General features: G+C 38.1%; 1 protein-coding gene across 2 annotated transcripts in view; it reads right to left on the reverse strand.

Annotated features, from left to right (window-relative positions):
- Positions 1 to 8,220: 8,220 nt before the first annotated feature.
- Positions 8,221 to 25,422, reverse strand: part of ERICH3 (glutamate rich 3) — a 101,500-nt gene continuing 84,298 nt past the window's right edge. For both annotated transcript variants that reach the window (XM_019644053.1, XM_019644052.1), the window contains 3 exons: positions 17,033 to 17,158; positions 11,178 to 13,591; positions 8,221 to 10,468 (listed from right to left, as the gene is read on the reverse strand). In XM_019644053.1, coding sequence (XP_019499598.1) covers positions 11,196 to 13,591; positions 17,033 to 17,158 — 2,522 coding nt within the window. In that variant the 3' untranslated portion in view covers positions 8,221 to 10,468; positions 11,178 to 11,195. The remainder of the gene's footprint in view (positions 10,469 to 11,177; positions 13,592 to 17,032; positions 17,159 to 25,422) is intronic.

A 25,422-nucleotide genomic window follows, 5' to 3' on the forward strand; every position in this document is an offset into this window, starting at 1 on the left:
ATTATTTTGAAGATTGTGTCAAAAGTCTGCCTTTTATAATAGAGGGGCTCAGCACTTTGAAAGGCCTTCCCACTATAAGTAGATCCTGTATAAAACTTAAAATTTTACTTTATTGTTGAACTTTCAGGGAATAAAGAAAGGTTGTGTTTTTTGTTTGTTTGCTTGTTTGGGGTTTTTTGTTTTTTGGGGTTTTTTTTGCCAAAACCCTCAGTTATCTGGGTAAGCACAGGGGAAAAGCAAAAACAGGGATGCCCTGAGGCCAATGGAATATTAGCACTGTAATTGGAGATTAAGCCTTGAGCCAATAATGACGGGAAAATTTATTAAAGGTTGGCACCTTAAATTGGACCCTGAAATATTATTCAGAAATTAACTCACTACTCGCAAACAAATTAGAAACAAACCACCATGAATGAGTCAGCAGAAATAACAAACGATAGATCCAGACCACCAAAGATACCAAATATGAGAAGAATCAGTTTCAGAAGAAAAAAATAACTACATATAAAATACTTAAATCTTAAAATCAAAATGACACACATAAAAAATAGCAAGCAGCATGAGACTATCAACAATGAATAGGTAGATTTGGATTAAAGACTAAAAACAACTTTAAGAAATGAAAAATAAAATTATTGAAAGCACAAGCTTGGTAGGTGCATTAAACAGATTAGACATAGATAAACAAAAATGGAGAATTGGTAGATGCTCTGAATGCAGCATCTAGGAACATAAAGGTGGAAAAATCTCAAAGCATTTTTGCTCGTCTGTAAAATAGGAGTTAAAATACCTGCCCCATCTTCCTCTGTTTGCCACTACAATAAATTCTACATCATGAGAGCAATGCAACATATGTATGATAATAACCTATATGTGGAAACTGCTACTGTCTACCAACAAGGTATAATTGAGACCACCTCTGTCCCTTTCCATCCCTTTCCCTCAGGCTACGCTTATCTAATTTATTTTTCTCTTTGTTGGGTATCTTCAAACCATGCTTGTATATTATACCCTGGTTTTTCCTTTACATAACTATTGGGAGACAAGGTGAATATACACTGATTTGGCCCTCCTCCTAACCCTTAGGATCAGCTGAGGAACTTTTTCAGATGTGGAATGGACAAACGTGGAGCCATTTTTTCATACTGCTTACAGGTGCTCAGTTTAGAGGAGGCCCCTTGACTTGGGTAGCTCAGGGTACACAACCATTTTACACTAAGCTTCAGGAGACACATGAGCTAGAAACTGTCATCAGCACAGGCTCTCCTGAGAAACAACACTTACATAATAGCAGTCCAGAGGATAAATCAGCCACCAATCTACCAAGACTCAGCTTCACAGATCTCCCAGTTTGCAAATGGAGATTAAGACTTGAAAACAACAGAATCTAATGACTGAGGGAGAAGCATCCTCCTGTAGAAAAGGTCTCAAGTGGTAAGGGAAGGACATCTATTAGCATCTTGTAGACTAATAAGGTATGACTCGAATATTGCCTCTCAGGTGACAGATCAATGACCCCAGAATTATTCTTGTAATTGTAATAGTACTGGAAGCCCTCATCTCCACATGGAGGGCAGGATATAATGTTTCTGCTAAGAGCATAGACTCTAAAGCAGCAAATCTCTACCTGAGCTTTAATAAACACTGGTGCCGGGCTGGCCGAGTGGCGTGATAGTTAAGAACTGGCTTGGGACGCCAGAGGACCCTGGTTCGGATCCCACATATGAGGGCCAGTGACACTGCCCTCTACAGATAAGATGCTGAACAACAGCTCAACCTGGAGCTGGGCTGCCATGAGTTGTCAGCGACGGCAACAGCAACGGCAAAGGCTGCAGCCCCTGCTGCAGTGGGTTGCCATGGGCTACTGTATATAGCCAGCAGCCAGCGTGAGCGGCCAGCCTCCGCAGTGAGTGGCCATCCAGAAGCCGGCAACTGATGTGCCTCGCCCGGGAAGAGCGCAATGATGGTGCCAACTTGGGCCAGTGAAGCAACGTCCTCCACAACTAGACTGAAGAACAAAAGGACAGCAACTTGTCTGTTCCCCTTCCCCCATTTCCCCAACGCTGTTCCCATCCCCCCAATTCCCCAATAAAAATCTAAAAAAAAAAAAAATTCTCCAAAAAAAACCACTGGTGCCTTGGTTCTACTCCCTGGATATTCTAATGGTCTGGGATGCAGCCTGGCATCCGGGTTTTTTAAAGCTTCCCAGTAGATTCTGATGTGCAGCCCAGGCTGAGTAATTTTGAGATCCGTGGTTCTACCACTGTAGGTGCACCAGTATCACCTTGGTGGGCTTTTTATAACATAGTTTGAACTCTACGTTCTCAAAGTCTGATCCAGCAACATCAGCATCCTGTGGGCGTTGTTAGAAATGCAAATTCTCTGGTGCCTTGTAGCCCTAATGAAGCTGAAACTCTAGGAGTGGGACCCAGCAAATTCTAATTTAATAGGCCCTCCAGGTGGGTGATTCTAATGGAAGCTAAACTTTGAGAACTCCTACTCCAGATGGAGCCATTTTTCTTTTCTGGGTTAAATCCCAGCTGTGATACTTCCTAGTTCTGTGACTTGAATATGTTACTTCATCTTTTTATGTCTCAGTTTCATCATCTATAAAATGGGGCTAATAGTACCTTCCTCATAGCATCGTGAGGCTTAATGAGTAAAGGAGTAAAAGAATAAGAGAATAACATGAGTAAAATAGCAAAAGCACAATGTGTTAAGCTGTAATATACCAATTTAGACTTCTGAAATCATGTTTACAGTCTACCTTTTAAAATCAGTAGTTATTCAAAGTTGAGATCTGTGGTACAAAACCTTGGGTACATATATTAATTACCTGGGGAGATTTTTTAAAGTTCTGGTGCCCAACTCTCATCCCCCAGAGATTTCAATTTTTTCCTCTGGAGAATTCTAATGTGAAGCCCAAGTTGAGAACCATTAGATTTGAGTTTTTAAGCCAATTTGTATGTGCTTAGGCAGGTTTGCAATTTGTTGAGTTCTGCTGGAGAGTTCTGTGCTAAATAGGGAGCTACGAACATTATGATTAGTTCAGGGGGGAGAGTTTACATTTATTCTCAGAGATTTTCTTTTCTTTAGTCAATGACAGGTGTATGTGTTTGTGTGTGCATGCGCACACATATGCATAAAATAGAACGTGGAATTTCTGCTGTCTCTAATATAAGTCTTTGCATTCTCAGTGGGGATTACAAACAGGCAACAACAAACCTCAGGGATATCTATAATCCAGACAACCAAAGTGTTTCACTTACACCGCATTTGAAATCTTGTATTTCAGTGTTTGTAAAACAAGAACTAAATTAGCTGCCTTAAAAAAACAAAAAATGAAAAACAACAACAACAACAAAAAAAAACCAACACCAAGTTTCACAGAATGAATTTCATTACAAATTAGGATTCTGTGTCTCTAAAAAGAAAATCTGACTATGAAGCACCATTGTGAAATGAAGTGAACTCCGGAGATAAGAGTTCTAATTCTGTTTTGTCCCTAACCAATGTGTAACCCTTTCCTCAGACTGTCTGGGCTTCTGCTTTCTCCATCTGGTTTCCAAAAAGGAACTGGTAGCATCTTTGATCTCTACTGTTCCTATCGCCTCTAAGGTTTTATGAAAATATCATTGGATGAAAATATGTTTTATGCAGTAATATTTTACGAAAAGATCATATACTCCCTTGCCTGCATCCTAGCTACCTCAATCAAACTTAGGCTTAAAAATGTTCAGAGAAACATATCACATTCCCTCAATCTGCATTTTAGCTCATTTAGTCATTCATTTACCAGATATTTATTGAGCACACGCCATGGGTCACACATTGTTCTTGGCCCAGGGGATTGAACATGGGCCCGAATAGACCCAGTCTCTTCTTCGTGGAGCTGACAGTCTATTGAAAAGCAAGTCAGCCTGTGTTACATGAAATGCAATTATCAGAACCCTACAGTTCCTTTTCCCTTCTTCACATCTCACGTTTGCATTCTAACAGATGTATCAGAGAAGACGGTGAAGGAGGAATTGAAAACCTGGCTAAGATTTAACAATAGTTATAAAAAGAGAAAAAGATACAGATAAATCATCCATTAAACCAAGGGGTTCAAGGGCAGTTTAGTTCCTTGTGCCAGGTGTCTCCAAACTTTTCCGATTAAGGCATATTTTTGAAAACTAAAATTTCTGTGGCATATTAGGGTGTGTGGGGGGGTAAGGATTAGCCTACATAGTTACAGCACTATTTACTTGATTGCTTTTTAGCACAGGTTGGCAATCTATATATATACACTCCTTATGCCAAATCTGGTACTCTACCTTTTTTTGTAAATAAAGTTTTATTGGAACACAACCACACTCATTTGTTTAAGTATTGCCTATGGATGCTTTCACCCTAAAATGGCAGGACCGAGTAGCTGCAACTTTATGTCCCACAAAATCTGAAATATATGCTTTCTGGTTCTTTACAGGAAGACTTTGCTGACCCTTGCTCTTTAGGATTAAGTTTCTGTTTGAGTACAACTGTTTACTGCCCTGTGTACTCAGACACACACAAGGGGCACCTTTCCTTCCCCAGGAATAGGTGGGTATTGTACTAAGGCCCTGACGTCTACCCTGTAGCAACACCAAGCTGCATGACCAAGCTGCAAGACTCATTCACTCTTCTGACAGATAATCCCTTTACTACTGTGCGGCCAAAACAAACTTTACACCTTAATCAAACTTTTAGCAACTCACTTGTGATGGCTGCTGCCACGCCTTATAGCTTGAGACATGCAGCCCCGTGCTAGTCAACTTGTCTATGACACCAGTGCTCTTCAAATATTTTTACTCATATACCACTGAGAGAGCTTTGAAAACCTGTCAGTCCCCCTCAGAGAGTTTTTACTGACATCTGCAATTTTCATATACGTTTAAACAGTAGTTACAGATGTAACTTCTAGCACGTTATAAAATTGAATGTTTTAAGATAAAATGGTTACATCTCTTTCCAAAATGTGTCCTAGGAAATCAAAATGTCATCGCAATTTGATATCACCTTTTCCCGCGTGCTAGATGCAGAGAGATGCCATCCAGATACCTCCTTTATGGTCAATGCCTTCGTTCCCCAGCTGCCCTGAGCGCGATGTACTGCTGGCTCGTATCTGAGTCTCTCCACAGGAAGTGGTTGTGACTGAAGGGCACTGCCTAGTTAAAAGGTTATGCTTCCTCCTGGGGAGGCAGCCAAAATCAGTGACTGGTCTATTGTGGGCACTGAGGCCTGACCTACTCGCCTCATTCTGCCATCCCCGCTCCAGAGTTCCCCATGGGAAGGGCTGCAGGCTCTGTGGTGACTACCCCAGAGCCCACCTCTCCCCCCATTTCTGCTTCCCTCACTCCCCACAGTGTTATTCCCAAGTGTATGGCCCAATAAACTTGCTGCATACAAACTGCTGTTCTAGTGTTTCCCTGGGAACTTGACCTAAGATATCTATTTTAAAAAGTACATGACTAAGTTCTGCTTTAGCATTAGGAAATTTCATGTTATTTTTTTCTTAATAAAAACCTGCATTTTTTTTATTCCACTCTGCCCACAGATTTTTATCCTATTTTAATATATTTTTATGCTTTAAAGTCTTTTTTGATCACCCTTTTCATACTTTTCTGTAACTATATTACATAAATTAAAATTAAAATTTAAAAATGTCTTATGAACATAGGGTTCTGTGTGTTAAATTTCTTCTAGGCTGAGTTATCATTACAATTATTAGTAATATGCATTTGATCAAAACAAAATACATGTATTATAAATTTTGATAATCATTGTACATAAAAAGTAAAAGTAGAAATGCATCTCATAAGATTGTGATTTCTACTTTTAATTAGTTTCTGTATTATTTACTGCTAAAGGATAGTGTTCAACATCAGTTTTATTCCATTTTCTGTTTTATTTGTATAAGTCAGGGGTCGGCAAACTTTTGAGAAGGAAGAGCCGCCAGGGGTCAGCAAACTACGGCTCACAAGCCACATGTGGCTCTTCGGGTGCGTACAGGTGGCTCTGAAGTAAAATTGAAAATGAAAATAAAACTATCATAGTTTCATTTATAATATTACTTTAAATAAATTTTCCTTATTTGTAAAAATATATTTATGGCTCTCGAATAATTTTTAAATTGTTGTGAGAGACAGGATTGGCTCTTCCCAGGTTCGGCAAACTTTTGAGTCGGAACGTACCCAAAGAGCTGTATGTGGCTCATGAGCCGCAGTTTGCCAACCCCTGGCATAGATGTACAATACAGTATTTGTGCATGTCTCATAAAAAAGCAGATGGGAATGGAAGTGATTTGGTTGCATTGTACTGCAGTGCTCTTTGAACTCTTTCTAAGTGATTTACCAAGAATCACAGACATAAAATACCAAAAATTATTTTAATGGCTTTTCAAGAACAATTTAATTAGGTCTTCATTTAGCTTTCTCAAAAACAAAGAATTGAAAACCACTTGACTTGCAGAGGATTTGTTAACCAGTCATTAAGGTCATTCCTTTTCTTAATACCTACACCATATTCCAAATTGTTCCTTTGTTGTTTGTGACATCCCAGAGACAACACAATAAAACTGGTAAATGAATGAAGAGTTGGCCTTTATTGTGAAGGGAGAGTGGGGGGCACTGGCAAAAGGAAAGACCTTGAGTATAAGCTAGTTCTCGGGTCCATTTTATGACGAAAGTTTATATGGAGGTTGAACATCTGCAAGGTAGCCTTGCCAGTGAATGCCTTGGAAAGTTTCTTGTCTTGTCAGAGGTACACCCACATCAGCTTGAAGGTCTCTGAGTCACATTCGTACTAATTTAATAAAGACCAGAAAACATTTGACAAAGGAGGCCGAGAGCTGGCTCTCAGACTTTGGCACCAGGTTCTGTTCCAGGAATTTTTTCTGTACCTTAGTTTTCCTAATAAAAAAATTGGGGGTATTGAATCATTCCAAAATATTGTAAGGCTTGCACAGATTATTAAACAGCCTGAGACTTCTGGAATGAATTGCAAAAGGAATGTGCATTCTCAAATATCCAGCATTTTACTTAACAGAGTTAAGGTTTCCCATTATTTTGAAGAGCATAGATTTCCTGTCTCAGGGCATAACAGAGGGAATGAAAAAACTTAAAGAAAAAAAGAAAAAAACGGTGAGTTTGAGAGCAACTTTTTAAAAATTCTAGCTGTATTTATTCCCTGTTCTCTTGGACCTCTTGCTGCTGGCCATGGACAGGGAACTTCATTTAAATGACATAATCAGGTGGTATAGGAGACTGGAAGGAAATATTACCCAAGGTCAGAAGCAGCTGCTTTCTCCTGGCTGTCCTTGAAGCCGTTGGAATATTTCATTTACTAGATGAATTTTCTTAAGGCTTTCTTTTCTTTTCTCAAACAATCATTTTCCAAGAGAAATAACTGTGGCACATTATTAATCTTAGAAGTGTTAAGAAACTCAACTATATTTTAATTTTACAACACATGAGTTTATAAAGCCATAGAAAAGGCTTAACTCAAGAAATTCAAATAGGTTAATTCTGCTTACCTTTACTTTGGTTGTCTATTTTTCTCTTGTATTATTTAAACAATCTACTGTATTCTTTGAACGACAGTGACTAGAAATATCACTCCCTCCTTGCAGATGCAGGATATAAGAATGAGATTTAATCTTTCCCCTTCTATACCACTCCACTGTGTCATTTAAAAGGAGTTACCTGCTACCAGGGCCAGCAGCAAGAGGTTCAAGAGGACAAGGAATAAATAAAGCTAGAATTCTCTAAAGTCACTCTCAAACTCACTCTTCTTTATTTTCCTTGTTAAGTTTTTCCCTTCCTTCTACAAATATACAAAACTACGTACAGGTTTACATATAGCATCTTAGTATCCATATACCTCTCCCTAGAAGGTAGTATGTGTGATGAAAATAGACTTTGGAGTAAGAAGACCTGAGATTGACCATGATTTTAGAAAAGTCACTTAACTTTATTAAGCTTCTATTTACTTATCTATGAAATAGTGATAATAATTTTCCTCTCTATTATCTCATATATGTGAAAGGCATGTATAAATACAGTCAATGTAAACACTGTACTCAAAAATATAGCCCCACGAAATATTCTCTCGGTTCTGCTCTATGGAGTTTAAATTTTGTAAGGAAAGAACAAAGAAGATTTTTTAAATATAGTCTTATTTATAAAGAACCATTCACATGTCTTCTCCATAAACATATGTTTTATTTATTTATGCTTTTAATAATGAAACTAGGGAAAATCAGTTCACTTAAACATACAAATAATTTTATCAACACAGGATTTGCAGAGAAAGAGCTCCTTTAGTCAAAATATCACAACACTGAATTTCACAGTTAAACCCACATGCAGATTGTAGAATCATGTTACAGAATGTTTCCACAGAATGTGTTAAATATAAAAATAATCCAATGCAATTTCCATTTAACACATTGTACAAAACTCCTTCTTCAATGAAATTAACAAATTTAAAATCTTTCCCGTAAAGTTCGATGTATTCAAAGTGCTCTGTAGCATTGAGGTTGAGATCAAGGAACAAATACTGTAAAGTTCCACAGTAATGCAGCTCAGTAATAAAAGAAATTGGATATAATGTAGACGGAATCCACTCATAAAATAAAGATCTACATTGTGCTGTGATTGACACTCATCCTCAAGAGAGAGGTGGGCTGTAGGACTTCATGCACATCAGTACAGTCATAATAAAAATGAGTTTAAAGTTGAATTCATCACTTTTATAGTAAGTACTCTTTCCTAGAGATAGAAAAACAGAGGAAGAGAAAAAGAGAGAAGGAGGGGAGAGAAACAGAGAGAGAGAGAGAGAGAGAGAGAGAGAGAGAGAGAGAGAGGAAGTTCACAATGCTTCTGCAATCCACTTTTCAATGAAGACTAATCCTCAATATAATCAATGTCATGACAGCAATTTGCAGACTTTAGAGTACATCCAAATTACCTGGGAAGCTTGATAAAACAACAGTTGCTAGGCTCCTCCCACAGACTTTCCAATTTAATAGGTACAAGATAAGGGCAAGAATTGGTATTTGGGACAGTTTCAAGTGATGCTGATATCCTGATCAAGGGACCACATTTTGAGAACCATGGTAGGGCAGCCAGCATAGATTATATGATGATTTAGGACAGCAGTTCTCAATTTTGGCCACATGGTAGAATCAACTAAATAATAATAATAATAATAATAATAATAATAATAATAATAATAATAAACCTGATGCCTGCGCCCATCTAAAACTAATTAAATCTGAATATTTGCAGTAGGAACAATGGATGAATCCTTCATGCATTCATGAAAATGTCCCATGAAAGTCTAAATGTGTAGTCTAGCTGGAGAAACACTGATTTTCAGAAATTTTCTTTTGCCTTCTCACATGGAGAAAAGACAGCCAAACCAATGTGCCATTCGAGGAAATCAAAATCCCCAGGAGGCACACTGATGCACAACTATTTCTGGTAATATCAGGGAGTAATTTAGAAAGCAGTTGTGACTATTGATTTACAATGCACTCCGAGGTTAGTTCACAGGTTTGAAATAACAGACCTTGGGAAGGTGAGAGGCCCAATAATTTAATCCAAGTTTCTTTTCCATTGAATGACATCAACCAACGCATCTAGAATGTTGGTGTATGTGCTGATGTGCGATGTTGACCTGCTATAATTATTGTTACTCATTTCACTTAGCTAAATTATTTACTACTATGATTAAAATTCAAGCGGCCCAGAAATAAGGCACCCAGGGCTGAAATACCAGAAGCATTTACCAGTCTACCTCAGAAAGCAAAACTACAGAAACACACACAAAAAAAGCCAAGGGCACTTCGAAATAAGATTTCCACTTTAAATTACTCTTCTGGCATAAATAGAAAGAATGGCTATTTCTAAGCGAATATACATGCCATAGGATCATTTTACAGGTCAGGAGCAATCTTGAGTACTGAGTGTACATGGAAAGACCTTTTCAAGCTCATTTTCACAGATCACGTCATTAAAGCCCCAAGCCACCGATTTTAAGTAAAACTCTCATGTATGAAACTGGGTCTAATGTTTGATTATCAATAAAAAAGAATTTAAACAAACCCCAGACATCGGAACTGGGCCACTCAAGTTATCTTTGGTAAAAGTCAAACATTTGAAAAATATCGATTTAATTTGAATATAGACATGTTACTCTGTTGAACACTTAATAGCCTCACAGGCCTCTGCTAGGAACCACTGCGGTAAGGAGGGTCTGACAGATCTGTCAGCCATTGTCAAGGTGCTCACTGCTACTAACCAGCACTGACAGACTGGGAGCCAGCTCAGACAAGCACAGAGATTTTTCTCAAAAAAAAAAAAGATAAAGCCTAAAGTCCTGGTGAGGTGCTTGGATGAATATTTCTCTGCTCTTCAAGTCTTCCAGAACACATTTTTAAAATAGCCTGAAACATAATAAAAAGGATAGTAAACTATGAATATAATCACTCAGGATAGTAGAAACTAGGCACTAAGGATGTGAGGGCATCAAGGAAATAGCAGGAATACAACAGAATGTTAAAAATAATTTTGGTCTTTTGCTACAATCGTCAATATTTTACGTATGTACATATGATTTATATATTTTTATAATTTTCATATATTTTTAATATTTTAATATGTTAATGGCTATATATGCATACATCCATATATATCACACTTCACAAAACTGAAGAAATGAAGGCATAGAGCCCATTTAAAGGCAAATAATCATAGCCATTCCTTTCAACACTAAAAGGGAAGTGAATTCCGGACTAGAGTTTGCTTCTTTCCTTGTGTGGTATGTCCCTGTGGTACATTCTCCTCTGTATTGCATCTTTGGGGCGCTCTAAGGGAGATATGGATCTCACTACATCAGAGAGCTATGCTTGCAAAGACAGAGGGTGTGATTTAGAGATGCAAAGGGAAGAGATGTGGGTCCCTGTGTGTGCTTTGGCCCCCACCTCCAATTCACTAAGCCTGATTCTGATGGCTGGGTGTTAAGCGGCAGAGCACTGAAGCCCACGTGCTCATGTGTATATGTGTATACAAGGACCCATAAAGGGATAAGCCAGGGTAGGGGACCCCAGATGGGTTATCTGTTTTATTCCACAAACAGATCAGGCTGAAACTCACCGTCTGCCACGAAGTCTCTTAGGCCTTCATGTCGTCCATGGAAACACCTACGTTCTCACTTTCTCTTTGCACTGTATGCTCTTGTCTCTCTTGGGTCCCAGTGTAGTCGGGTTTTACAGGGAGTGTTTCCAAGTCCTGTAGGTTCTCTCTACCTGGCTCTGACTCTCGCTCTTGGCATAATCCTAGTCTGAATTCTTCAGCCTGGCCCAACTCCTGTCCCCCAACAAGGCTACCCAGCCCTTCCTCCTCTCCTGTTGACTCTGCCGGCTGCTGAGTGGTGCCAGCGTCCCCTCCCTTTGGAGCCTGCCCCAGCTGTAGGGCCTTCCCTTCCAGGTCTGAAGCTCCCCTTAGATCCCCCAGCCCAGTCTCTGATGCTCCAATCACTGGCACCTCCTCCACTGCTGGCACGTCTTCCCTGCTCAGCGCTGTTTCCTCTACTGCCACCCTCTCTGCCGCTGCTGTTTTTCCTAGTGACTCATCCATTGTGTGCCAAGTTTCTTCACCAGCAACACCTGAAAAGTTGGAGGCTGTATTAGCAGCTGTTTTCTCCTCAGCTGTCTTTGAAGCTGCCAACACCTCTTTCTTCTCCTCGGACATTTCTGCCGTTCCTCCTTCTTGATGCAAATCTTCCTCAGCCACAACTCCTCCTCCTGGCAAGCTCCCATCCCCCTCTGCGTCCCTGTTCTTCATCACTCCTGTCCCCAGGGTGCACTCTTCATCAGCCTCCCCTTCTGGGTCCTCATCCATCACTTCTTCACTCAATGTTCCTGCCATGATGGCATCTCCCTCAGGAACATCTCCTTGGGTCGTTGCCATGGCCCCTACTCCTTGTCGCCCTTGTACAGACCCTTCCTTACCTCTCCTTCCCAGTCCTGCAAGGCCATCTTGATCTTGGGCTGCACACTCCTGGGCCTCGCCTGTGGCTGTGATCGGAGCTTCAGCTGCCTGCACCTGTCTCACTGGGTCACTCTCAGGAGCTGCCATCACACCCTCTCCCTCAGGGCCTGGCCCCTCATCTGGCGCTAAGGGAGCCATGTTCTCCTCCTCTCTGTGAAGCATCTCTGCTCTGCCTTCGTGCTCTGTGTCTCCAGTTTCTCTAAGTCTTTCCCCTCCTTCGTCTTTCCTCAGAGCTATTACGTTTTCCAGTGACTTTTCAAATTCAGGTGCCATTTCAAACATGGACACCTCTCTCTCTCTCAGTACATATTCTTCCTGTGGCCCTGAGTCTTCAGGCAATTCAGATGCCTCCGTGGGTGCTTCCTTCTCAACATCACATTCCATTTCAGTTTGGGGGCCTTGTGTCTCTTCCTCATGTCTTCCTTCCTTCACAGGTTTCCCCTCTTCCCCTTGAAACTCTTGCTCCTCTTCTAAAATGTCTTCACCCTGAAGTACCTTTGCCCTTGTCACCTCTTCTCTCTCAGATTCAGTTTCCCCTAGAGGTGTTTTTGGCCTCTCAGCTTTCACTGCCTCTTTTGCTGCATAGACTTCCTCAGGTAATATTTCTCTCCTGTCATTGTCCTTATTAGATTCTGCCTCAGTCACAACCTCCTTCCTTTCCACATCTTCCTTGTCAAGTTCTTCCCGGCTGTCCTGCGAAACTTCCATCTGGGTTGCCTCAGCCTTCTCAGCAGTTGAGGAGCAAAATGGTGTTTCTGTTCCCATAACTGCTTTCCTGTCTTGCGCTGTTTCCTCTCCCCCAAGTATTGCCTCTTCTGAACCACCCTCTCCCCAGGAGGCAGAGTCTTCCTCAGGCCCCATGGCCTCTAGATCTGTGGATGCTTCCTCTTCTCTTTCCTCCACATCTGGCTTTTCAGACCCTGCCTCACTCACAGCTGCCCTGCTCTCAGCCTCTCCCTTCAGCAACATGGCCTCGCTCAGGGCTGCTGCCTCCTGCACACACTCTGAGCTCTGAGCTGGGGCCTTGCTTGCTAGCATTGTCTTCTCCAAACCCTGTTCCTCTTCAGAAGCTGCCTTCTCTGTCTCCAGCACTGTCTGCATCGAGGCTTGTTCTTCAGGAGCCTCATCTTCCTTCAGACCTCCAGAGTCTCTTGCTGTTGCTTTTCCCATGAGGTTTAACCCCTCTTTATCCAGCCCTCTATCCTTTTCTTCTTCTGCCTCTGCCCCACTTGCTATGTGCTGAGGGACTTCCCTTCCCTCTGTAAATTGTTCTACTAATACTGGCTGCTCTGCTGTTGGCTTCCCCTCCCCAAAGGGAACCTCATTAACCCCTGCTGAACCCCACAGTGTTACATCCACTCTTTGTTCTGTTGTGTCAACATCCCTGTGTTGGGGGACTTCATCTTCCACCATTGCTCCTTCCTTCTCCAGTGTATCCATTTCTGATGCAACTGGCTTGGATTCCTTGTTTGAGTTGAGGGCTTCCCTTTCCTCCACCATTAAATTCCTATTCGGTGCTATAAAATAAAGTTAGAAAACAAGGTTACTTTAATCAAAGTGCACAGGGAGGAGATATTATATATAATCGTATTTAATATGAAATATTTATGGGTAATATCAAGCAGTTATTGATATTATATATAAAGCATTTCCTCCATTCTATGATACCATCGACTATAACATGTGTCAGGATGGCTTTTCATGATGAAAAGAAATGCTATCAGATTTAACAGACTCACTGATATCAAGGGAAAAGTGAACATCACACATGTTGAAAACAAACAAAAACTTCATGTTTTAGGATAATCAGATCAATCTCTCTCTCTCACTCACTGCGCACACACACACACACACACACACACACACACACACACCTCCTACATTCATTTTAAATATTAGGACTTGCAGAAAAATTGTACAATAAAAAAGATAGTGATTATTTATTTCATCTTCTTAGAAATCATTGTTCCCTAAAGCACCATAACATGCCTGATCTTAGCCTATGTTTCTTGTATTCACGTGGACATTTAACAACACAATAAGAATACAGTGCAAGCTCATCATTATCCCACATATTACTCCTACATTTGAAAGCTGCTATGTCTAGATTCTGTCATCAAATAACTTTGTAGCTCAAGGTAAGGCTTTTTATTAAAGACACCGATTTGTATTACAGGTCAGGATGCCTCCCATCTACATTCAGAAACCGATTTGCCTTTGGTAAAACGATCACATAGCAACACAAGACTTTGTAGTCTGGGGCAATTTTCAACGTAAATAACCTTCTTGAAGCGTTTCATAAGTTCTCATCCATAATTCCCTGGCAAATCTGGGCATACTAGCTATCATACTTCAATGAATTTAAGTTCAATATTTCTTAAAAGGTCTCAAATAGATTTCTTAGTATTTAACAAATTCATGTGTTTTTGTTGAAATGATCTATGCAAAATAAATAAAGGTATGTCATGCCAAATATTCAAATCATTTAAATTTTTCCACTGCAGAAAATTACTTAGGAAGACAGAAGCTTCTAACATAGTCATCTTAATAGTTTCTATCAATCTTATCTTTTTCATTTATAGAAGACACCGGACTGGATGTTATAAAATAAATGATCATGCCAAGACATAAACCTCCAAATTATGTAAACATATAAAGCAGGCAAATGTGTCTCCCTCATTTTTCTGTACTTGCTTGCCTTTTGACTAGCCATTTCACCGCCTATCCCATCACCATCAACCAGAATACTAAAGCCCTGACGTTCGCTTCTTCCCTATTCTGATACCCCATCCAGGACTGTCTTATCACTCCATTTCCTCTCCTAGCACAAAACATGACCATTCTTTATTGCAGTCCCTTTGTTTCTTGCCAGCTATTAGAAGAAACCATATTGAAGTAAGGCAATAATAGCTGATATTACATTTTCCTTAAAAATGTATTTGGAAGGTAACATTTGATGTCTTCTTTTGAAAGAATAACATAGAAACGTCAGGTCTATCAATACAGTTGGTGTTGATTTTAATAGGTGGTCCTCAGCATGTTATACTAGTTATATACTAAATTGTACCAGAAAGCTCCCAGAGGGAAATGTAGAACCAAATGTTCACTCAGAGAACATGTAGCCAATGTGCCCGAAAGAATATCATTCATTTTATTTCATTACAGATTATTACTGGATTTGGAACAAAATTAATTTACAACATTAAGAAACAGCAGTGTCTGTTAAGTCTCTTTAATAGTATATCTGTTGCTATTCAAATTCCTGCATGAAAGTATATTAAAAAGTTATGAAAAACATTTAAATAAAGTCCTCTCTTTTGCTAAACTGGCCTCTGAAATTATGGATTATTTAAAGAACATTCAGGAAAACAGGGGAATAAAACTGCCTAGCCACCATGTAATAATATACTATGCTTAAATTGTAGGAGAGAAAGTGCTAATGGCGGCCAGTGAGCTATTATATGGACACACACTATCGGGAAGTCAGGCATGATATTCCTGAAGCAAAGGTTAGAAAGAGTAATTGAAACCCTTCTAAGAAATATCAGTACAAAAATTGGCATATTTTTTATGGTAACATCATGGAATTTGGGGGGGAAATGAATATAAGAGAGCAAACAATATTCACAAATAGGGGTAATTTGATTTAGTGAAATGAGTGTGTATTGGGGAGTCACACAGACCTGGGTACGAGTGTCAGCTCTACCACTTACTAGTTGTATGAACTTGGGAAATAACACCTCTCTAAACCTTCATTCTCTTACCCATAAAACAGGAATAGCAATGCTTGACTCACAGAATCCTTGTGATAGTAAACCATAAAATGCTTAGCACAGTGCCTGGAACACAGAAAGCCCTAACAAATTTTCCTTTCACACTTCCCTCCCACTGCTTACAATATGTTCTTGCTTGAATCAGATTTGATCTAACTATTGTGCCTGCATTCAAGACTGTTTGGGGAGGTACACTAAAACTCCTTTGGTTGAATGTTCACTATATTAGATTTGGGTTCTCTAAGCTCAGGGCCCCCTCCTATAACTCAGCCCACTGTGTGTTCAAATGTCACCTGGCCCTCTGCACATTGCCTAGAGGGAATTAGAGCTCAGGGAGCTAGCATAAGTGTAAATATTCTGATTACTGCTATTTTTTTTTTTTTTGTGAGTAGCAAAGTTCTTTATCTCTCACCCAGGAGTCTTGTGTCTTCTGCTAGCATCTATGAAACTGTGGCTGGCTAATTTGTTTGCTTGAAAATAGGGTAAAATCTCAAATACCTCACAGTGCTTCATGACTATCATTAAAAATTGGATATGGGGGTAATGCAGCCATATGATGAATAAAATAAATAATCTCCCCCACTAGCCCACACACATATATATATTCAGATCAAGGCATTTTTAAAAAGTCACCCACTAAATCTGAGGAAGCCTGATTTCAAGGACATGGGATGTTTGACCAGATGTATGAATCATGGCCTGTTGGATTACTCTAATTGGCACTTTTGCAGCTGTAATACTCATCACCAACAGCCAGGTCATATCCTGATGGCAATAAATTCTTCTCTAATTTAAAAAAAAATAGGGAGTTCAAATAAATCATTGTGAAATGGGCCTTGGTTCTCCATGTCTTCAATCCTCCTACCTGGTCAACTAGCTGGGAGGCAAGCTATGAAATAAGACTCATCTGAAAATCCCTGCCAATATTTTTTTATAATCTAAAGTCCTTTTTTTTTTCATTCTAGGCATCAATGTATTCAAAAAAGAATAATATTCATATCTAATGTCAGCTTCAAAGCTCCCCTTAGGGCCTCTCAACTACCTCCTGCCATCATATTCATTAGTTGAAAAGAAAAGGAAAGTGGAAGAAGGAGGAAACAAGGATAGAAAGATGAAAGATGGAAATGGGGCTATCTTTGGCAGAGGATTTCTGAAGGTCTTTCTGAGGTAATGATGTGCCCTTACCTGCACCTGTGTCAATCTCTGGCTTCCTCGAGTGCTTCTCCCCCTCATCTGTGCTGCTAACACCAGACTCAGTGTCATAGGGGCAGTGGCAGCCAGGTTCCTCAGCTTCAGCTATTATCTGTCCAACTGATCAGAGATCATATAAAATATCAGAATATATAAAAAAAGGTCATGGGAACATTGCTGAGGTATTTCACATCATTTCAGCAAATGGAGTTAATTTAAAAGCATTCATGTTAAAATATGACCTGGTTTTTAAAAACTATTAAGATTAAGCAGCTTCTAAGCTATGATTTCAAAAAACAAAAGAAAACACAAAAGAAAATCACGATGTAAAGAAATCCATGCACATAAGTACTTGCATTGAAAAACACGACAACAGCCAGAAGCAGTGACAGATTTGCCAAATGCACATGCAACGAAATGATTGAAAAAAGAGTTTGGTTGCCTTTTCCTTTCTAGAAATGTGTGTTACAGCTTTTATAACACCAATCACCACTTCTCTTTTGAATTTCTAAAACTACTATACTATGAGCATTTCATCCACTAGTAGATTTCAGTGATTTGACCCCAAAACTCACTCCATCTAGACAGAGCAAATAAGCTATTGCATGATTCCTATATATTTGACAGAACAAGCTGTTGTAGAAATTCATGTGATCAGCAGCTGGTTGCTAGGAACTTCAGGAACACAAAGACCAAAGTTTAAGTTCCATACTCCATACTAACTGTCTCATCTGGTACAAGTTCTTTGGCCTAAGCCTGAGCCTTAGTCAAAAAGAGGTATTAATCATTATTGGGGGGATTAAATGAAGTAATGCATGTAGAACATGCTTATCTTTCACTTATTAGCAAGTGCCTGAGCCCTTAATAAATAATAGCTATTATAATGATGATAATGAGCATGGCTATTTTAAGTATCATCACCCAATCTGGTACCATTCAAGGCAACACTGTAATATCAAGTAAGTTTGTCTTTAGTTTCTGACACATGCCTGATGACATCCCATGCCTATCATCTGATAACCAACCCATGTACCTAATTTCCTGACATCTACCATTATGCTGCCTTCTGGTTAATAAAAGCTCACTCAAATAACACTAGGTGTAGATCTGCCCTCCAAGATAAGAACATGATGCCTCCAAAATACCTTTTCTTTCCTCCCACCCTCCCTCCCTCTCTCCCTCCCTTCCTTCATCCCCTCTCTCATTTCCTCCCTTCTTTCTCACTTTCTTTCCTCTCAGATATTCATATTCAGTTGAGGTACTTCAAGAAAAACAGAACTAGAATGTGGACTTTGCTCAGTTTAAGGTGAATTGTTAAGGCATAGTTAGTTACTGATCCCTCTGTGTTTGGAAACAAATAGTGAAATATCTGCCTTATGTGGCTTTTGGAGGGAAAATGGAATGACTTAACTATATTAATCTTAAGAGAACAAAAGTGGAAATGAAAAGAGTGCATCATATAATTTAAATGTGTTCTCTTTAAAAATGTTTCTGAATATCAATTTTTCTCATTCATACAATATGCCAAATAAAAAAGGATTTTTTTACTATAATTTAGTTTAGAGATGATATCAATTTATGACAATGAGGTAACAGCTGGATTAGCTAACAAATCCATCTTTATTTTAGGAACTTTATAAACATGGTACATAGAAGTTAAATATCATCTTACCTACTGTAAATAATGTTAACACTATATAACTAGAGAGTTTAAATAAGCAGTGTTTTAGGTCTTTGTGTATTAAATCTGCTTGGCTGACAGGGTAATAGAAATCCCAAGGTTGGTAGGATTGGATGATGGGTGGATGTCTGATTTTGTAGCAATTACTTGAAGCTGTGTTTCATCAGAGCCAAAAAGATACCAAGGATTTTTTCCAAGCAGTCCATAGGCTATAAAGAAATATGGCTTAGTATACAAATATGGAATCATTATGTTGTACATCTGAAATTAATATATGTCAATTATACCTCAATAAAGTTTTTTAAAGAAATATGGTTTACAATAATAATAAATAATAATTAAAATAAATAATTAGCAGCTAGTGAACCAAAAGAATATTCTAAGAAGCCAAACAGTACTAGCATAATCTAAAAATTACAACTCACTCAGAATTGACAGTGAAGCAGTCAGTCCCTCTGTGTCACGACCACAATCCCCACTTGCCTGGTCTGCTGGCTCGCCCCTGGAGGGTTATGCTTTGGAAGTAGATGAAAGCCTGTACGCTCAGGTGTTGCCTGCTTCAGATTCAGCAAGAATGAGACCCTGGCCTGAGCATCGAGGACTTATTAGGTATGAGACCAGAAAAGGCTTCACTTAGTCTTTTTTTCTCAGATGTCCTTCTGAAACGGAAACTTAAAAGCAAGAACTTGGCCAGTGTCTAACCTTGACTATTTCCCACCTGTACTAAAGGAGGCCTGTGCATGCTGAGACTCCCAAGCCAGCAATGTTACACGTCACTTTATTCACTCTATACAGCCCTTCATCTCTCAAGGTTCCTCTCCTTTACCTCTCCATAAAGATGACCATTAAAAGCAAAGATAATTGTCAGTTCTCACAGCTTTTGTAGCAAAATAGAAGACAACTCATACAGAGAATTTCTTAGGAAAGCACTTTTTCCGCTCAAATGATCTAGGATATTTTCAGATGTTTTTAAAGTACCAAAATAGTTTTGTATTACAATGTTAATATTTTTATTATGAAAACACAGATTTTTAAATAATGGACACTGTAATTTCCTTAAATATAGCACATATTCATTACCTAAAGTTTGGAAAGATAAAAAAGTACAAAGAAGAAAACAAAAATTTTCCAATCTTACCACGCAGAAATAAATACTAGTTAGCATTCTGGTGGATTTCTAAGTGGTTTTTTTACTTTACTTTTACTATAGATAACATTTTGTATCCCATTTTATTCATTTAGCAATATATTGTGACTATTTCTACATGTCATTAAATAAAAAAAAATTCTTCAATTACTGCATAGAATTTTCTAAGGTTTTACTAAATTTGGTTAACCAATTGCTTAGTGTTAGATACTTGTTTGTGATTGTAAAGCTATTTTAAATACCACTTACAATCATTTTTGTACTTATTTTGAACTATTTCCTTAGGATACATTCCTGGAATTGGGATTGCTGAGTCAAAGAGCATGATATTTTTAGAAGCTTTTGTTACATGCTCCTTTTCTGTGTTCTTCAGAAAAGGAATTAATTAACAATTTTACCTATAATGATAAAAGTCCTTATGTCCATGTACTATTGCCAATAATGTCACAATTTCTACCAATGCTTTCTATATTTGATAATTTCGTAATTGAAAAGTTGTGGCAAGGATATAGTTTTCTAAAGACAAGCTTTCTAAATTCATTCCCACTCCTCCGCTTGTTTTGAAACAAAACAGATTCCCTCTTAAAACATGATAAGATTCCCAAGCATTTCAATATCAGAAGAAAGTTTTGCCAAGAACTTTCCATCTGAATTTTAAGAACATAAAGAGGCCATAAAAGCAGAGTAATAACATACCCAAGTTTATTCCAAGTTCCTGGTCACCTTGAAAACTATCCCTGTGCTTTGACCATTCTTTGTGTAGCCAATCAATTATCCTCCCAACTACTCACTATGACAAAAATTCATGACTAACATCATCTGCCTGCACAGTAAAGATGTTCCTATGTTACCTTTGGCATTGAAACATGGCCCACCAACACCCAGGATTAATTACAAACTCAGGACCACAGCTGTTCAAAAGATCACAGTTGCAGAGAGCTAAAGTCTATCCTCCACACAGTAGCTAGAGTAATCTTTTCAAAACTTTCTGATCATGTCATTTCTATGCTCAAATTTTTCCAGCGGCTTCCTGTCTCAGAATAAAATCCTCCCCACTGCACACAAGTGTCTCCCTCTGGCCTTGACTTTGACTACTCTCTGGCTTGTCCATTCTGCTCGTCTCACATTGTCCTCCTTTCCAAATCCTTCACTCAGCAATATGCTCCCAATTTAGCCTTTGCATATGCTATTCCCTCTGCTTCCTGTGCTGTTTCTTCAGATGACAGAGTGGTTCCCTCCTGCACTTGACTCAGGTCTCTGCTCCAATGTCTCACCAGAGAGGCCATCCCTAAACTACCACTGCCGCTTCCTCAAGCCATCTCTTTGTCCCCTTACCCAGATTCATTTTGCATCTACCACTTGGGGCAAATACCCCATCACATGTTTATTTTCACTTGTTAAGCATATCTCCCCCTAGAATATAAACTTCAGTACAGTCAGGGACTTCTTTATGCTCACATGAAGAGGAGTGGGGCATAAAGCAGACACCCAACAAATATTTATTGACAGAAGAAATCTATCAGAACGGACAACTACATGCTTACACAATTCCAGAAATTATATTTAGACTGCAACTCATAACACATGATTTTCTTATTCTTTCATCAGGGCCATTCTATCCTGTTTGCATGATGATAAAATTGCCTTTGACTTTATTTATAACATTATTTAGGTTTATATTACCTGGACAAGCACCATGACTTCTCCTGATTCACATATAAATGTGCCTACTTCTATATACATATTACATTATACTTTATTTCACTATATTCTTAATATTTTATTTGTATTCATAATGTATAAATTATATTAATTTCACAAATTAATGCACCTGAATTGTTCCACCAATACAACATATAGCAAAGATTGTTGGGCCGGCCGAGTGGCGCGATGGTTAAGAACTTGCTTGGGATGCCAGAGGGCCCCGGTTCGGATCCCACATATGAGGGCCAGTGACACTGCCCTCTACAGCTAAGATGCTGAACAACAGCTCAACCTGGAGCTGGGCTGCCGTGAGTCGCTGGCGACGGTGTAGGCTGCAGTCCCTGTGGCAGTGGGTTGCCATGGGCTACCATATGTAGCCAGCAGCCAGCGTGAGCGGCCAGCAGCCGCAGTGAGCGGCCGTCCAGAAGCCGGCGACTGATCTGCCTCACCAGGGAAGAGCGCAATGATGGTGCCAACTTGGGCCAGTGAAGCAGCGTCCTCCACAACTAGACTGAAGAACAAAAGGACAGCAACTTGTCTGTTCCCCTTCCCCCAATTCCCCATCACTGTTCCCATCCCCCCCCAATTACCCAATAAAAATCTTTAAAAAAAAAAAAAAGATTGTATCACAATGCATTAAGACAGCTTAAACTAAAAATAACAAAAAAATAAACACATTAAAATAACACTATGCCTTATTATAATGAATTAACTCCCAAGGACACTATCTCATTGTAGCTGGCAATTATAGTCTTTTACATTATCTACTTCACTGCATTCAACTCATCCTTTATATCAGTTCACCTGATTTGTTGGTAGATTAGACAAAGCCTAATTAAGTGAGACATATTATAAAATAGTTAGAAGGAAAATATCACTTTATATTATCAACCTGAAAGATACAAAGGCAATGAATGTAGTATTTTACTAATTTATCCACTGCTATGATCTTAAGTAAAAACAATTCAGGTTAAGTTATACCTGTTTAGACACTACAAAACACCATTAACTGTATGTAATATTTTAGCCCATACTCGTAGACCTAGTTTTAACATAATCACAGTTTTTATTCTGTCTGGTGAAAAAATGATTAATTCAATACCATATAAGTATAAGAAATAATATTTTACACATTATCTCAGCCCTTATTTTATTTCAACCTAAGGGTTTAATCAGTGATCTAAGTAAAATATACACATTTCTATCTTCACCAGGCTTCTGGTCTAATATATGTAAGCTGTGTTTTGAAGTGTAGTCACCTAAATGACCTTCATTTCAAACATATAACTTTGGTTCCATTCTTCTCTCCCTGAGCCATTTAACTGAAGACTCGATTAAGAAAGAAGAACTAGTCATAATCTCTTTGCTTGGCATCAATATCAAGGTCTGACAATTAAGTTCGTGAACTTGTTGCTACAGTGTTGCTAACCTTTTTTGATACGAGGGATTATTCACTACGAATTTGCACCAACTGGACAAACAGTTAACCAAGTTACTATTTGGAAATGCTGAAAGGCTGTGTGAAAAAGTTAGATGACCTAAACTTTTCACCAACAATTCATGACTCTTGTAGCACGACAATGCACCAGCTCACACGCCACTGTCAGTGAGGGAGTTTTTAGCCAGTAAACAAATAACTGTATTGGAACACCCTCCCTACTCACCTGATCTGGCCTCCAATTACTTCTTTCTTTACCTGAAGATAAAGGAAATATTGAAAAGAAGACATTTTGATGACATTCAGGACATCAAGGGTAATACGACGACAGTTCTGATGGCCATTCCAGAAAAAGAGTTCCAGAATTGCTTTGAAGGGTGGACTAGGTGCTGGCATTGGTGCATAGCTTCCCAAGGGGAGCACTTTGAAGGTTACCATAGTGATATTCAGTAATGAGGTATGTAGCACTTTGTCTAGGATGAGTTCACGAACTAATTGTCTGACCTCGTATAACGAACAATACAATCAAGACCTGGTTGATTTTATCTGAAATTTCCTTAGAAATGTTTATTTACATAAAGGACTTTGAGAATATTTATGAGTCCTTTTTCTGTTATTTCAAATATTTACAAATTTATTGCATCATTTCCTTGAGTACTTTAAAAACATTAGCACCCAACTGTTCCAATCTCCTCATTCTTAGCTTTTGATAGCGTTAATTCTTCTACATCATTCTGAATATTTTACATGGTCTTTGTTTTGTTTTACCTATTAATGTTTTATTTTCCACTGTACTTTATAATCTCTGCTTCTGGGCCTTTGTAACTCAGAAATTTTGTTATTTCATGGAAAGTGGACTCTAGAGCAAATCTGTCAGCTCTTACACAGAAAACAAAACATTTTAAAGAAAATTTGAAAAGTTATAAAATACTAAGGCAATACAGTGGAATATCATGTACAGTAAATAAGAACAAAAACAGTTACGTGCACTGATATAAAATAATATTCAAGATATAGTGTTATGTGCAAGCTATAAAACAAAATGTATCATGTTTTCAACTGTATATAAAGATACTATACATATATGTTATATATGCATATATATATATATATATATATATATATATAAAGAAAATTTTCTGGAATCATGTACGAAAAACTGTTATCTACCATTATCTCTCTGTCTCCTAGGAAAGCGTAAGGGCTAGGCAAGGAAGACTTTAGCTTTCATATTATTCTCATCTGTCTTATATTATTTATACTTTTCAACCAATCTTTTGTAAGAAAAATAACTTTAGCAAAAATCTCAAAATCTCTATAAACTTAGATCCAGAAATTACACTTCTTGCATTTTAGACAAATAAAATAATTATAAATTTGAAGTTACTTTAAATAGGAATATACTAGAGTACTATTAATAATAGTGAAAATAGGAAAAAATATCCAACAATAGGAAAACGATTCATTTATGACAAAACCACAGAATAATAAACAGACATTAAACATATTCATAAAGATTACATAATAACATTAAAAATGCTTCTGACATAAAGTTAAGAATAAAAAGCAGAATACATTTTATAAAAATATGATAATATAACTTTGTAGATTCTAAGTTTGGGCATAAAAAGCCCGACCAAATGTTGAAAGTGATTTGTTTCGTGTGATAAATTTATGGGTATTTTTCTAAAACGACTTTTCTCTAAAACTGCTTTCTAGATGTTATTTCATAAGCTGTTAATGAAAAATAAACATTGATAAAGAGATTCAGTACATATATCAGAGCTTAAGAAGGATAAAACATCATAAACCTTACCCTCAAGTCTCGACCCCACATTAGTAAAAAGATAATAACAAAATGTTTTAAAATTACAAATGTTATCAAGTGAAGATCATAGGGTTCCCATAATATTTGAGAAAAAAAAATAAATGTACATACTTTCTAATTCACAAATTCTAGGAGAAAAAAAAATAGTCTCTTCCAAGTGACATAATGCTAACCCAGTGTTTCTGCTATTCTATCCACCACCAAATTACAGCCTACATATGTGCATGTTACTTTGCACAGAAGATGTGTACTTATATAAATCCAGGTGAACAATCTAGTTTACTGAAGTGGAAATAAAATAAATAATAATATCAATGTTACTATTGAACCTTAACACCTCTACCTTTTTTAAACAGCAGCTTGCCAAATTGTGCAAATTTTCTAGGTTATATACTATATGTACCAGAATTGAACAATGAAACCTAAGATCAAAGATTTTGAATAATTTTATAAAAGGGTGTTAAATGTATTTTAACAAGAATCTTAGCTCATATCCTTCCAAAAATGTTGGGGATCTTTGCATTATAATCCTAGGGCAGAGTTAGGCAAACTTTCTCTGCAAAAGTCCAGGGAGTGAATTCTTAGG

This window comes from Hipposideros armiger, unplaced genomic scaffold (genome assembly GCF_001890085.2).
Source record: "Hipposideros armiger isolate ML-2016 unplaced genomic scaffold, ASM189008v1 scaffold_84, whole genome shotgun sequence".
Lineage (NCBI taxonomy): Eukaryota > Metazoa > Chordata > Mammalia > Chiroptera > Hipposideridae > Hipposideros > Hipposideros armiger.